We start from the raw sequence: 15868 nt of genomic DNA on the forward strand, positions 1-15868 counted from the left end.
AACACATGTCCAATGCTGTAAATGCTTGCAAGATTTTAATAAAGCTGATTCTGAGTGACATTCATCAGTTTTGGTAAAAAATTATTTTTCCACAATAAGTGGAAGCTAATAGGACACCAGTGTCACTGTCAACAGGAAAGTTAGTTTAACATCAACATGAACTGAGAGGTTCATGACAAAAAAATCAGCCCCTCCTCTAAAATGGATATCTTCAGACTTAACTGAAATTTGCAGCTGGCAATATGGACAAACCAAATGTTCTGTGGAGAGAAGTCTTATGGTCAGATATGACAAACATTGAGCTGTTTGACCACAATAACTTATAGAATACTTGGAGAAGTCAGTTAAAGCCTTTAAAACCTAGGAACACCTTACCAACTGTGAAGCATGATGGTGGTAGCATCACGCTTGGGAGGCCGTTTTGCGGCCAGTGGTACTGATGCATTGCAAAATGTGTGTATAGTAATTAAGGAGGGCCAACTCCAAATTTTTCAACCTTATCTACTCTCACTGCTAAATTTGAGAATTCCAGCATGGGAATGCATCAATACTGGAATAGTTTTCAGAATAGTTAAAGCAACATTAATCTTCTGCAATGTCTTCAACTTTAACCCGATTGAAATTTATGCTGATAAGCTAGCTCTGTGTCAAGTAGCCAACCAATTCAGTGGGCTTTACTTTTTTTGCCAAAAATAGTGGTCAAGATGCTTATTGAGGCAACAAAAAATGTGGAATTTGTCTGTAACTTGCTAAGGGGAACTCATTGAATTATTAGTGGGAGTGTATGTATATATTTAAGCTTAGCCTGTGGGATGTTTGCTTCATCCACAAGCAGTTGTTTGTTCCTGTGTGCAAGGTAAAGCACATTTCCACTTTATTTGTGCATTTGTGTGGGAGACAGAGGATTATGTCAGCAACATTTTTTTTAGGTCTGAATGTTTATGGTTTCTAGTGTATAAGTTACTGAGAAAATAATTTCAAAGTCTGATTTTCCACGAGACCTAAACCGTGACCTCAGAACCCGCTGAATGTTAGCTAAAGTCCCTCAGCCAGGCTCCTTTTATGATCAGCTCAGGGGATTGCTCCATGCTTTGGGCGGTGGGTAGTTCACTTTTTGGGAAGGCAGCACAAAAGGGTTTAAGGTACTTTAGCAAAGTGCAGCAGATAGCGTAGCTTTTCAGAAAAAGATGTGCTATCATTGACTATGTTTTAGCCTCGTTACATAGTGTCCTCTGAATGATCAGGTCTGCTCAAAGAGCTGAGGATTCGGTTATTCAGTCAGGATTTCTTTAAAGCTAAAGCGTGATGGAGCATTATAGGAAAGTAGAAGGTGAACCAGCTGTAGCTTTTTCTCTTCAGTTCAAAGGCAAACCTCCTTTTTATAAATTATTTGATCAAAGTCTTTTGCAACTGGTTGACCAGGGGAGTAGTTTTTTACTGCTGCACCTGTAAGGAATATATTTTTTAATTATGAGTCTAATAAATACCCACCATGTGAACTTCATTTTATCATCCACCCTGTGGTGTTATGTTGGACCGTTTGCTGCATATTGTGCAGTTCTCTGCCCACACTTCTCATTAAGGTTCTCAGGTCCACACTCATCTCAGCTACTAGATCAAGGGAGATTTCAGTACAAAGACAAATTTTTAACAAATGTTTTGGGACTAATATCCAGTTAAGACCAATATCACTCATACCCCTGGCATATGTAGATTTAAGGTAGTTGGGTTTTGAGGATTTTGTGGCACCGGTGGCCTTTATTCACATTAATCAGACAGGAAATAAGCAGAGAGAGAAGGGGGGAAGCAAGCGTCAAAGATCTCAGGGTCAGGAACCAGGACTCAAACTCTGAATTTGGGGTGCCTGCGCTACCTCTTTGTCGCCTGACAGTTTTTTTGTTGTTTGCTTAATAATAACTGTTTTGAATTGTCTGTATTAATTGTTCAGTGAGCTACATTATTCTAGCAAACATTTAGTTTAAGGACATGTATGTATACATATTGTTTGTGGTAGAGAGCGAAGTTTAGTGGTGTGAGCTGTAGGAGAGAGGAACACAAATCCAACAAAAGGGCAACTGGAGACGGGCGAAACAAGTATCGGCCCTGGCGGGGTCTCGTATCAACTTTCCCCTTCACTCTGACTTTCTTTTCCTGGCAGCCAATAAGGAAATAGCCCACTGTGTCTCCATGGTAACCCCTACCCTTTCAAACAATGATGGAGAGGATAAAACAGGAAATGGAACAATAGGGCCTACAGCAAAGTAATTTCTTTATAAGTTTTTACTGGGTGTCACTCACAGTTGAAAAACTAAAATTAGGTTCCAGAAAGAGTGATTTATGACTATATATACTACCAGACATGTTTTGGCAACCCTAGTGGAATTGTGTAAAAAGCCTTAAAATAACTCATTTTGTAATGTAGTAGTGCTATCTCACTACATTTTTATTTTATTTTATTTTATTTTAAATAATTTTTTTTTTTTTTTTAAATCCAACCTTTTGATTTGAGCATGAAATGAGTGGTAAAAAATCCCTTGTTGAGAAATAATTGTTTTTATTAAAATCACCTGTACCCCTGTTCCTCATTCGACCAAAGCGTACCTGGCACCACACAAGGTAGCTAATGGTTGCAACGGTTCTGATAAAAGTCTTTACGATTTATTCTTTTAAAAAAGCCTATCTGTTTTTCTAGTTGTAACAACTCTTTTTGAAAGATTTTTGATGGTTTTGCAGCTGGAAGGAGTTTTGCTGTTACTTTTCATTTACACTTTTAGACAGTTACTCTGATGCATAACTACAGCAACTAGACAGTTTTTTTTTTTTACAACCAAAAGCAGCATATCAACATTTCAAAAGCTCAATTAATACCTGAACTACGACCGAAAATCCTAGATGAGTTAAAGAGGAGACTGTGGATGCTGCAGAGTAGGAGAAAGAGAAGAAGATAAATTATATCTTCCACTGATATAATGGGGTATGTAAGACCTCTAACCAATGGATGAACTTCAACGCTGACAAGGATGCAGCCAGAATATCAGAAATGAAGTTTCATGTGTTTTACATGGCTGAAGGATTGCATCCCTGATTCCAACGTCTCACTCGCCGGATTTCTTTCCAACAGATCCAGATTCCTACATGTGGTGTTATCCAGGACATGTTGCTGTGAAATGTAGTTTCTATAATCTGGACATTGAACTACTAGGTCTAAGTTATCGCCCAAGAGAGTTCACCGGTGTTATTTTGGCAACCGTATACATTCCGCTATCAGCTCAGTTGTTGGTAAGATACAGGCACAATACCATAATGAATTTGTTGCAGTATGTGGATATTTTAACCAGGTTTCATTTTCAGCTACACTTCTAATGTTTCAGCAGTTTGTCAGCTGCTCTACCAGAGAAAATAATGTTGCACTTGTCCTTTTCAAATATCAAAGATTCATAAGCTTGTGTTGCAAGACCTCTTCTTGGCAAATGAGCTCATAATCTTGTTTTCTCTGCTCAGACCATAATCTCCACAACCTATAATAAAAAGAACATTGAGAAGAAGGTCACAGGAAGCAGAAGCTTTGCAGGGTTGTTTTGAGCCTACAGACTGGGATGCACTCTTCCAGACATATGGAGATGACATCAGTGCCATACTTGAGTGTGTAACCTGCTTTATAAACTTTGTTGTGGACAACACCTTCCCAATAGAACACTAAGATGCTACACTAATAACAAATCTGGATCACCATTAACCTGAAGGAACAGCTGAATAAGATAAAAGGCATACAGGATGCAGCTGGAGTGCAAGCGTCAGCAAAACAATATAAGATACGTATGGTTAGTGATGACGAAGATCACAGGCTTCAGGCAGAATAAGGATCAAATGGACATCTGGAAAGAGCCAATGGACTAACATATTCTTTAATAGGCTAATTTCAGGAATAAATTCACCATCCTCCTCTTCTGCCCACAGCAAAACAGACCACCCGCCCACACTTTACCCACAGCTTTTCTGTCACGCCTCAGATATTTTATCTTCCACCTCTGGCACAGATCCTGTTGCTTCTTCATCATTGTCTTCACCCAAATCAGGAGATATTGGGCTTCCTTTTCTCCCCCCTCTCGCCAGTCTGAACCAAAACAAGGTGGCAGGACAAGATGGTGCCCGTCCCTGAGTCCTCAAGGCCTGTGTAGGCCAGCTCTGTGTGGTTCTGTAGCAGATCTTCTATAAGTCTGTTCTGGAAAGTGCAATCACGTCTGCCATTATCTATTAGGTTAACAGCATCAGAACCAGTGGCTTAAAAAGTTCAACAAGGTGATAAAGAAGGCTGGTTGTGTTTTAGGGACTGTTCTGGAACATCTGGGGATGATTGTGTGAAGAAGAAAGCTTTATAAAATGAAAAACATAATAAACAACTCAGAGGATCATCTTCTCAAACACCGTGTCTTCAGTCAGAGGCTTCTTCAGATCCGCTGTAATACAGACTGCTACAGAAGATCCTTCCTGCCTTCAGCCATCAACACCTGGAATGAGTGTTTGAAGAACCTCGTATAATATTAGGTACGACATTTAATTTCCCTTTGGGGTTAGTAAAGTATTCTTTAATTGAATTAAATTGAGTTGAATGAGACTAACATCAAGCTTTTTGGTAACAAACACTGCAGGTGGATCTGGGATGAATACCCTGTTTACACATTTATTAGACAAGTTGTATTTTTGAGGGTTTATTTTAATATTGAACAGCTACAGAGCTCTCACTCAATCCAAAAAATTGAAAATATATGTAGACCTGAATATTTAAGAAAAGTAAAGTGAGGTTTTGGCTTTCTTTGGATGTTATCTATGAGTGCACAGTAACTGGGCAACTACTGGTATGCATGAAATTTCCTAACTCACTTGTTTGTTTTTATCGGTTAAAGTGAGAATAACAAAGAAACAGGTCAAAATATACAACTGCACATTTCTGTCATTTCCAAAAAAACATCTGTGGCTATTCTAGCCACACGTTTTTTCAATAGCCCTCAAAATTCTTCCATTTATGGAGTATGTCAGTTTCTTGATTTGTTGACAATTAACTTTTTACTGTATGTAGCAGCAACCACAGCTTCCCAGACACTATTCAGAGAGGTGGACTGTTTTCCTTCATCCGAAAACTCCTTTTTAAAACAGGCTGACAAGTTCTCAGTAGGGTTTAGGTCATGTGAAGATATTCTGTCATCTTTAAAGCCTTTACTGTCTAGCCGCATAGGGGAGTACTTTGATGCATCCAATGGAGCGTAAACATCCTGCATAAAAATCATAAACATTTATCACCAACTAGCAAATAAATACTAAAATAATACCTGCCTATACCAGTACACCCACCTTGCTGTTGTCAAAGTGGAGCCTGTTACTGATCCAGCCAAAGGCCCATCTATCTAATCTGTCAATAGTCTCTGTTATCTTGTCAATCGATAAAATCTTTGGAAAATCTGTCTATTCTTTGAAAAATTGTCGGCTATTTTTTGGCCTAGTTTTGGTGTTTCGATGTTTGCGCTCAGTGGTAGTCAGGTTTCAGCCTTCTTACCTTGACTGTGTCTCTGAGCACCAAACACCTTCTACTACTGGGAACTCCAGGTAGGTTACAGGTCTGTATTATGAGGACTGGAGGAGAATGGGTTCCTAGTAGCTTCACTTTTGATTGTAGCTCTGTAAACTAATTGCAACAAAATGTTTAAGGGGCCTAAGGTCACAACCCAATGTTTTGGCAATTTTAAGATTGCTGCATTCCCCTGAAAGACCTTTTTAACATTTCTGACTTTTCAGAGTCTGTTAAATCTATTTTTTGAAGTCGTTTTACCTGAAGAATAGAAGCTGCTTAATAATTCTTCCTGTTTACACAAATACACATCGCCTTATATGCTTCAATCCATTAGGGGCGTTTTATACAGCTTAGAGTATAAAAGTGTATAAAAATCATATGGTCTAAATGCTTACTTGCCTGATAATTGTGTACACAGTGTATGTTTAAAAGCACCACATGCCCACTGTTAAGTATGGTGAAGGATCTGTGGGCCTATTTCTCTTGCCACTGGGAGTTTGTTAAAAGAAACTTTGTTTCTTAACACGGGATTTTATTTTGAGATATCAGGTTGATTTTCAGTCAGACTATGTAGGGTTAAACTGATGCACATCAACTGCTTCAACTTTTATTACGTTAAGTGTCATCTAACTGCAGCAATAAATCTCTGCCACATCAGTTGAATGTGTCTTAAAGTCAGAGCTCCTTAACATCCTTGTACGAGGTCACCAGCAATAGTGAGAAAGGATTGGTTTGCTTTTATGCTTCCTGGTCACTATGTCATGCTTTTATTTTGTGTTCAGTGAGCATGTAGTCACCACTGGCTCCACATTAACAAGAAAAGCCTCAGATTGAGTCAACTGCTTCTTGTTGCTACTAAACTCAGAGCATCGGATGGAGATGTCTGAAAGACATTTACTAAAAGTACAAAAGCATTTCCAGCCCTGTGGGTCTGTGGGCTGCACAAATCTGTTAATGGGATGGACAAAATGCTTTGCTTTCCTGCAGTTATGTAAGACCCCTCTCTGCACAGTTGATTTAGGCTGACTGAGTGCTCGTTCAGAACGAGAGCTGGGAGGGGGGTCCTCATTTAACCTTGGCACATTACTGATTAATCTAAGCATCATCTGCATGGTTGTCGTATTTAGGGCATCAAGAGTAAAGCGCTGTGTTTATTGGAGGCTGCTTTGGTATGTAATAGGCATTTTGTTTTTAAATGCTGGGCTGATGAGCACTGCTGAGACGGATAAAAAAACAATTACTTTAATTTTTCAAGCAGCTGAAGTTTTTAGTCGTCATTTGAAGGCACCAGATTTTATTTGTGCTGAATTTAATGAGATGGTTGCTGGATTGTCCAATCTAAAACTTGTTATATTTTACACTGCCTCGAAGCTTCAGTGTGACTCACTGAGATTCACTGATCTGGCCTGTGCAGACTCATCTTTACCATGAATGTCTTCTGCAGTTTGTCAAGAAAATAGCTAACTACATATTTTCTTTTGTCAATTAGTGTCTAAAACTGTTCCTATTTCCAGCATAATAGCTGCTAACCCTGCAACAGTTATGTTTCACAGATGCATCTTATTGAATTAGAATAACATGAAAAGTTGATTTATTTTACAAATTTAATTCAATAACTGAAAGGCATTTATTTTAATTCATTTTAAATATTTTTTCCAGGCAATTTGACATAAAATGTCAAAGTACTGAAAGCTATAAATTCTCAATAATCTCAATACTTGTTCCTGCCTTTTTTCTGCATGAATTAGTGCATCAATGTGGTGTGGAATGGAGGCAGTAGGATGTCATTGAACCCCCGTTGCCTCAATAGCTGTCTTTAGCTCGTCTTCATGGTTGGGTCTGGTGTCTCTCATCCTCTCAAGGTTTGGTTATGTTTTTTGCATATATGACCACACCCTTTTTCTTTGAAGCCTCTGCTTGGATGGAGCACTATTTTTTTTTAAAAAGTCAGCTTTTTAAGCTGCAAATGTCCTCTTGTGGCTTACTCTCCCTGTGGAGTCTGTGACTGTCAGCTGGACAGCTGTCAAGTCAGCAGTCTTCCTAATGATGTGTAGACCATTACATAACAGTGCTGTACTGTTCTTTTCTGTCTCATGTAATATTGACATTTTCTGGGGTGCAAAGAACTGTAAGCCATAAAAAATCAAACTTAAGAGGAGTTAATGCTTGAATCGTTTCACCCCTGGGTGGGATTAATCTATATATGTACAGCTCAGTCAATATCCTTGTAAAATGTATTATGTATTATATAGATCCAGAGTATTTCAAGCCTTTATTTATGATGATTCTTGGTGAGTATAGTTTAAAGCTAATTAAATTCACAATTTAATTTTTGTAGAGCAATAAAATGGATTTTCAATCTAAAAATGTAAGCAAGTTAGTAAAGTTTATTTATAAAGCTCCTTTCACAAGCACAGAGCCACAAAGTACTGTAGAAGGACACCTCATAAGATCTACATGAAAGCACGATAAAGCTTGGCGGGACAAAGCAGCACCCCTTGGGTTTTAGTACGTGGAGCACCAGGAGATTCTGGGCTTGTGATCGAAGGCTACGAGGAGCAAAGTGTTTATTTAAACCTTAGAGCCCTGTAGGTGTGGACAAGATTTTAAAAACAAATGCTAAAATCCACTGGGAGCCAGTGTAAGACTGGGGTCATATGAGAGAATTTACTAGATTGCTTAGGAAGTCTGGCTGTTGCATTGTGAATAGCTTGAAGGTGTAAAACTGAAGATCTGTCTAGACCTATAAAAAGTGCAATACATTAGTCTAAATGGGATGTCATAAATGCCTGAATAATGTTCTCTATGTCTACTCAGGAGACCGTGGCATGTATTTTAGAGATGTTTCCTAACTGAAAGAAACAGGAACGAGAGAAATGGATCAGATATGAGAGTCAAAGCATAATGAAGTGTCGCTTACTGAACCACATGTCCATGTACTATAAACTATATGAACTCAGTACATGGTCAGAACATTTTTTGCACGAATTACTGCATCAATGTGGAGTAGCATGGAGTTGATGGCTAGTTGCTGTGTTGAGATGTGTCTGATCTTACTCTGGGCTTTGCATCACAATTTGCTCAAAGCTACCTTTATCTCTGTTGCTTGTGCACCATTTTCTCCCACACTTTTTTCTTTCACTAAACTTTCCATTGAAAGTGCTTGGATACAGCTACCTTGTTTAGCAACGCGTTTTATGGCTTCCCCTCCATGTGGAGGGTGTAATTGACTGTCATCTGGACAAATGTCGAGTCAGCTGACTTCTTAGCGATTCTACAGGCCAGAGTGTGGCTGTATTAAAAGAAACTTATTTTCAGTCATCTTATGCAAGATTCTAATTCCTTATCTGTCAGCTCTAATCATCAAATTTAGAGAAAAAACATTGACATTTGGTGTTATTATACATACTTATTCATACTAAATGAGCAGTTGTGACTTGCATTTTTATCCCCCCAGTTGTAATTAATATTCAAATCTCATATTCATAATGAAAGTTATAGTTGGAATGGATTTGGTAGGTTAGATTAATCAGTTTGCCTTTAGTACTTGAGTTTTAGCTTCTTCTGTAGTTTCTTCATTCGTTTCCTCTCCATGTTTGGATCATTTTTAGGAGCAGCTCTCACTGAGGTACTGTGGGAGGAAGAGAGGATGAGGAGAAGGAACACAGTGGAGGAGATACACACAGGGTATCAAGTATTTTTAGCTTTCCCTTTGCACTGCCAGGATAAGTAAAGAACAAGGGCACATTGCACATCCCAATTCTTGTTGAAGGACATGGGCCAGAGAAACAGGAGGGACAGTGACCAATATACAGGGTGCATCATTGGAGCTTCATGTGTTTACTGTAAATTCCTCAAATCAATAGTTTCCCCCCGCATGTTGCCTGAGCTTTTTATTCTGATCTTAGATTGATACATCTATAGGACATTCATGAGTTTTAAAATCTCAGAGTCAGTGCAGCTAATATTTGGGTTTTGTATTTTATGGTTCTGCCAACAAAGAATCTTGCCCACCTTTTAAACAGAACGGAAAGGTAAGTGGTTGCTCACCCATGCTGTTCTTTATTGAAGTCAAACAAAGAAAAATCTGGTCTTTTTCCACCCTAACTGCTCTTTTGATAACATTAAAAGATTTAAATATAAAGATTGAAGAAGACGGTGTGTCTGAAAAGAGATCAGGGCTCTCAAGTTGTAAATCAGTTCTGGCCTTCATCAGACAGAAGAAGCACTTCTTTTTAGGTCTAATTTTTTAACCTGTTAGATATTTTATTATATGTTGTCTGCAAAATCGATTATTGTTTCGCCCCATTTTCATAAGCCAGGAATTGGACGTGGCCAATTATTCTTTGATCGGCTCTGATTAGGGATTGGCGGATCAAATACAAAAACGATCTTAGAAAAACTTAGATCTCAAACTTGTTTTAGTCTTTAACCAACCAAAAGATTTTACTTTTACACACTTTAAAAAAAAAAAAAAAAAAAATGTAATAGAAATGAGCCTGACAACTGTCTGACCTGTAAAATCAAAAACATCTTTTAAGTAGAACCTATCTGACAACATGAAACAGATGATGAAATTATCGTGATCTTTCTTTCGCTTGCCTGAGTTAAAGTTTGTGGTCATCAAATAATAAAACAAATTGGGAACATTTTAGTGGAATGGAGAGACAAAAGTATAAAATTGTGGAGGTTTTGTGTGACTCTTTATATCTGGAGTAAACCTAACAAAGCAATAAAAACAATAACACCTTACTGGCAGTCCCACATGGTGGTGGTACTGTGATGGTCTGGGGCTCTACTGCTTCAGGAAATAAACAAACTGAAGATTTAGGAGTGGCCTAGTCAATGTCAGAATTTTAATCTGATTGAGATGCTGTGACTCGCCCAGCTGTGGCTCTTTGTCCTGGGGCACCCACCCTCTCCGATGTGCATATAGTCCCCTGTCTTATGCCATATGTTGCCTTTACAGACAGATATTTTAATGCAACTTGACATTATTGTCATAAAGGACAGGATGAAATGGCAAAGAGCTTTGATCCTGAAATAGCAGCTTCTCCTCCATAAATGTCACTTATGTTTCTTGTTGCCACAGATTTAATACGGTGACATGTTGTCTGCAGACGTTTTCTAATTTGAGACAAATTCCTTTCAAGAAGTTATCTATGATCTTCTGAGCCTAATTCTGCATTAAAACAAAATGAAAATGGAACAACGTGATGATTAAAAAAAACAAATCATGCTCTTGTCTTGTGGATTGTTCGGGGAAATTCCTTGTCATTGTAACCTTTACCATAATATCCTGTTGGGTATCCCAAGAGGAAAGATTAAAAACTGAATGAGGGCTCATTATAAAACCGTGGGGAAAACACTAGCAGATAATATTGATAAATGTTCAAATAAATATGACTATTTTCATCTCGGATGGATCTTCACACCCTACGAAAGGTGGCTTTATGCACCTTCTGGTGCACTGTCCTGCCACAGCTTGCAATAGCCTACAGGAGCAAGGATGGAAAGAGGAATAAAACCCAGCACCAAGCTGTAGTTATCGTTGCTTCAGTTTGTTTAAAACCCGAGCAGAAACGTTGGGGGCTGCGTTTTGGTGAGCGCTGTGCATTGGCGTGTGCTGCTATTGCGTCACTGCCTAGAGGGGGTCAGAGGCTGTATTTTTAGACGGGAAGGAGCATATTCTCTGAACCAACGTCAGGCGCTCTGCTTGTGTATGCTTAGATTATTGTGACTGAGCTATTTTTAAGCTCCGTGTGTGAGAGTGCCCTTTTTTTCTGTGTCAAGCATGGTGCCAGTCCTCTCTGGAGGATGTTGGTGGATAGACCAGTACAGGTCCAATCCTTTGCACAGCATCTGCATCGGACTTCAAAGTAAGACTGGGAGAGCAAACGGGTTCACATTCGCAAGAGCGAAGGCTGTTTAAGGACAGCTTGGTGGCTGGAAACGAAATGCAAAGGAGAGAAGTTGCTGCATCCTGTGATTCAGATCATTTACATGGTTTAAATCTGAACAGTATGATTAAAAGAGGAACTAAAACCAGTGTTTAAATACAGCTATATTACATGAGCTGCAGCATACAGGGGTTGGACAATAAAACTGAGACACCTGTCATTTTAGTGTGGGAGGTTTCATGGCTAAATTGGACCAGCCTGGTAGCCAGTCTTCATTGATTGCACATTGCACCAGTAAGAGCAGAGTGTGAAGGTTCAATTAGCAGGGTAAGAGCACAGTTTTGCTCAAAATATTGAAATGCACACAACATTATGGGTGACATACCAGAGTTCAAATGAGGACAAATTGTTGGTGCACGTCTTGCTGGTGCATCTGTGACCAAGACAGCAAGTCTTTGTGATGTATCAAGAGCCACGGTATCCAGGGTAATGTCAGCATACCACCAAGAAGGACGAACCACATCCAACAGGATTAACTGTGGACGCAAGAGGAAGCTGTCTGAAAGGGATGTTCGGGTGCTAACCCGGATTGTATCCAAAAAACATAAAACCATGGCTGCTCAGATCATGGCAGAATTAAATGTGCACCTCAACTCTCCTGTTTCCACCAGAACTGTCCGTCGGGAGCACCACAGGGTCAATATACATGGCCGGGCTGCTATAGCCAAACCTTTGGTCACTCATGCCAATGCCAAACGTTGGTTTCAATGGTGCAAGGAGCGCAAATCTTGGGCTGTGGACAATGTGAAACATGTATTGTTCTCTGATGAGTCCACCTTTACCGTTTTCCCCACATCCGGGAGAGTTACGGTGTGGAGAAGCCCCAAAGAAGTGTACCACCCAGACTGTTGCATGCCCAGAGTGAACCATGGGGGTGGATCAGTGATGGTTCGGGCTGCCATATCATGGCATTCCCTTGGCCCAATATTTGTGCTAGATGGGCGCGTCACTGCCAAGGACTACTGAGCCATTCTTGAGGACCATGGTTTGAACCATCCAATGGTTCAAACATTGTATCCTGAAGGCGGTGCCGTGTATCAGGATGACAATGCACCAATACACAGAAAGACTGGTGAAAGATTGGTTTGATGAACATGAAAGTGAAGTTGAACATCTCCCATGGTCTGCACAGTCACCAGATCTAAATATTATTGAGCCACTTTGGGGTGTTTTGGAGGAGCGAGTCAGGAAATGTTTTCCTCCACCAGTATCACGTAGTGACCTGGCCACTATCCTGCAAGAAGAATGGTTTAAAATCCCTCTGACCACTGTGCAGGACTTGTATATGTCATTCCCAAGACGAATTGACGCTGTATTGGCCGCAAAATGAGGCCCTACACCATACTAATAAATTATTGTGGTCTAAAACCAAGTGCTTCAGTTTCATTATCCAACCCCTGTATTTTATAACTGAACGTTACACGTTTTTTTTGTTTTGTTTTTTTTTGCCATCCTTTAGGTTTGTTTTCATCAGGTAAGAAAGCTGAGCTCAGGCTAGGATTATATAATAGCAAAAAATGTGTTTCAGCAGGCGGTGTAAAATATTTCAGCTGATTGATCAAAATGAATCCGGTTTTAGTCAAAATAAAAACATTGGCTATTTATGCGGACAGTACGGCTCACAGCCCAACACCATTCTGTTAGGAGGCAGCATGTGCAAGAAAGAAAACCTAAAATAATCTAATTTAAAAATGTTTTTCTGGCAAGCATCTCGCTGCTCTCTTGTCACGCAGAAAGAATCTTGATCTTTAAACTTCTGATTGGAGCCTTTCTGTGTGTGGTTTGCATGTTCTCTCCCGCGGTCATCATCCATGTTGCTCCCAGGTGTCTCTGTGTTTGTGTGTGGTTCTTTGTCCCGGTGTCTCTCTCTGTTGTCCTGTGATGGACTGGCAATCTGCCTGTTTGGATTTAGTATTTGTGTTGATGTTCAGGTCTAAGCAAAAGTGATCCTGTAATGAATAATGTAGCTGGTGAATTAACTGAGTCTCTGTGCAGTATCAGGGCCACAGATATTTCCTGGTGGACATAATGAGACTGTAGCTGACCGAGCAGATTCGGTCTGTTAAACGCTGGGTTCTTCTCCTGCTTTCATGTCAGTTTGGTTTGTTCTTTTAAATACCTTGTGTCACTTCCTTTTTAAGTGGTGGCTTGTTGTTGACTAGAAATGAGGTTTTCCTGTGGTCAGCCCCCAGCAGATTAGAGGTTGGTAAAAGCATGTGTTTTGACATTTTACACTGGGGGTCTTGCAGATTTTCTCATCTTGCTGCTGAAAAGGAAATAGTCAAGAACAGAGTTCGGGTAGTTGACACATTTTTTAGTTTCAAGTTAAGACTGAAGCAGTGACCTCGCTCTCCTAAGCTTGGTTTCGGGTTTCTGGCTATAGGGCCACAGGCTTTTCTTTAGGGCCTCTAGAGCTAGCCTAGTTTGCTCCAAGTGTTTCCCGAGAGTGCAGTTATTTTCAGCAAAACGTGGTGTCCTGCTCTGATTTTCCTGAAGCATTGTTCCTCCGTGTAAACCAAGGAGGTATCTACATGAAAAATGTATACAGTACAACAAAAAGGTAATGCTGTTTAAACCAGATGGCCTCCTGCTGTGTCGGCGAGTTCTGCTCCAGGTCAAGAAACCAGTCGAGCTTTTGTTGCTGTGGTACATCAGCGAGCTTGTTATCTTGATGTGTCTTCAGTGAAGTGTTGCAGGAGGAGGAACAGGAATATTGGTTACACCAGGAGCTACTCTTTGCTTGCTGGGTAAGTGACACAGTGGGAATATTAGTGTGATTAGGGTGATTACACAGAAAGGCTAAGCTCCAGAGCTTTGTCCAGCGGCTGCCATAGGTCAGAAATTAGTTAATATTGGCTTATGCAGTGCTGTATAGTCAATTCTTTCCACCCAAATTTAAGCTACGCTACGATATTGGCTTCATCTTTCATCGCACGCACTTTTCATTGCAAACCTGTAACTAAGTTCTGGCTCATTTTGTTTTCACCGCATCCAGATTGACAAAATATTTAAACTTTTGCTCTTTTGAGTGACTGTAGAAGCTCCACTGTGTAATACAATACAGGTTAATCTTGAAAAATTAATTTATTTGATCATATTTTTAGGTTCATTACAAACAGAAGGATATATTTGAAGTGTTTTATTTTAGTTATTTTTATGAAGCTGACATTTAGTAGATTTCACTTAAGTCTGTGTGCACCACAGCTCTGCATTGTGGTGCACACAGATACGGCCCTGATTTGTACTTGCTTAGCTTTGGAGAACAGGTCTTTCTGCACTGGTTGAAGCAGACCTCTGCAACTCACGCCACCCACACACTGCATACGCATAGCTCACACCTACCTCTATCTGCCCAGTGGTTGGAAAACAAAGCTTTGTGTAACTCGGATGAACCCATTTGTGAAACCTTGCTCGTGCAAAGTTATGTAAAGTTCCTCACTGTAATCCCTCTGTTGCTGAATAAGGTTCCCCATGTGACGGTGTTGTGGGCCTGAGGTCGACTGGGTTGTGGCCTGTGTATAAGAAGGGGATTTTATCCAGGTAACTGCGGTTTTTAGAGGTGCGATGCTAGAGCTTCCCATCGATGCCAAGGCTTGGACCCAAAAGACAGTAGCCTGTTCCTCTCTCTTCTTCATCAGCGCGTGAGCTTTGGGAATGGTTTCTTCTCAGCTTTTTATTTAGAGGACTTTTGCAGCGTTTTTCCTTTATTTGTTTCAAGTGTTGAGAAAGTTTAGTGATTTTTGAAAGAATTGTTTTTATTTTTATATTTTCTTTCTATGTACAGGAACTATCTATGCAGATTTCAGCTGGTGATCTGACGAGTCGCAAATAGGAGGAGCCGGAGTTTCTTCTTTTCCCTCTCTGCATCCCTTCCCTCCACTCTTCCCTTCCCCTTTCCCTGTTTCCTTGTCATACTTCTTCCTGATCCCCCCCTCCCTCTTCTCCAAGATTCACCATGCTCATTAAGGAGTATCGCATCCCCATGCCCATGAGTGTGGAGGAGTACCGCATTGCCCAGCTCTATATGATCCAGGTGAGGTAACAGCACAACACATGGTCCACCTAATTGTCACCTACACACACACACACACACACAGACACTAACCACAATTACGAAATGATTGGTCTGAAGTTGTGTGACGCAGAAAGATGCGAAGAACAAAGAGTGCCTTTAGGCTGAATGATTATCCAATTTAAACTCAAAGCTGACTGGTTTCGATTGTCACAGACTGCATGTGTGTATTAAAGGGGGTGGAGTCAATCTGCTGTTAGTTACTATGCATGGCTAGGATTACGATTGACATGGATAACCAGCTTTCAGTGTAAAGTTTCAGTACTTCGT

The 15868-nt window shown here is 40.1% G+C and overlaps 1 protein-coding gene across 5 annotated transcripts in view; it reads left to right on the plus strand.

Annotated features, from left to right (window-relative positions):
• LOC124878357 (membrane-associated phosphatidylinositol transfer protein 2-like) overlaps positions 1–15868 on the plus strand; it is a 71251-nt gene that overhangs the window by 12033 nt on the left and 43350 nt on the right. For all 5 annotated transcript variants that reach the window (XM_047382257.1, XM_047382259.1, XM_047382258.1 and 2 more), the window contains exon 2: positions 15311–15559. In XM_047382257.1, coding sequence (XP_047238213.1) covers positions 15482–15559 — 78 coding nt within the window. In that variant the 5' untranslated portion in view covers positions 15311–15481. The remainder of the gene's footprint in view (positions 1–15310; positions 15560–15868) is intronic.

The sequence above is a fragment of the Girardinichthys multiradiatus genome, chromosome 12, assembly GCF_021462225.1.
Source record: "Girardinichthys multiradiatus isolate DD_20200921_A chromosome 12, DD_fGirMul_XY1, whole genome shotgun sequence".
Classification (NCBI taxonomy): domain Eukaryota; kingdom Metazoa; phylum Chordata; class Actinopteri; order Cyprinodontiformes; family Goodeidae; genus Girardinichthys; species Girardinichthys multiradiatus.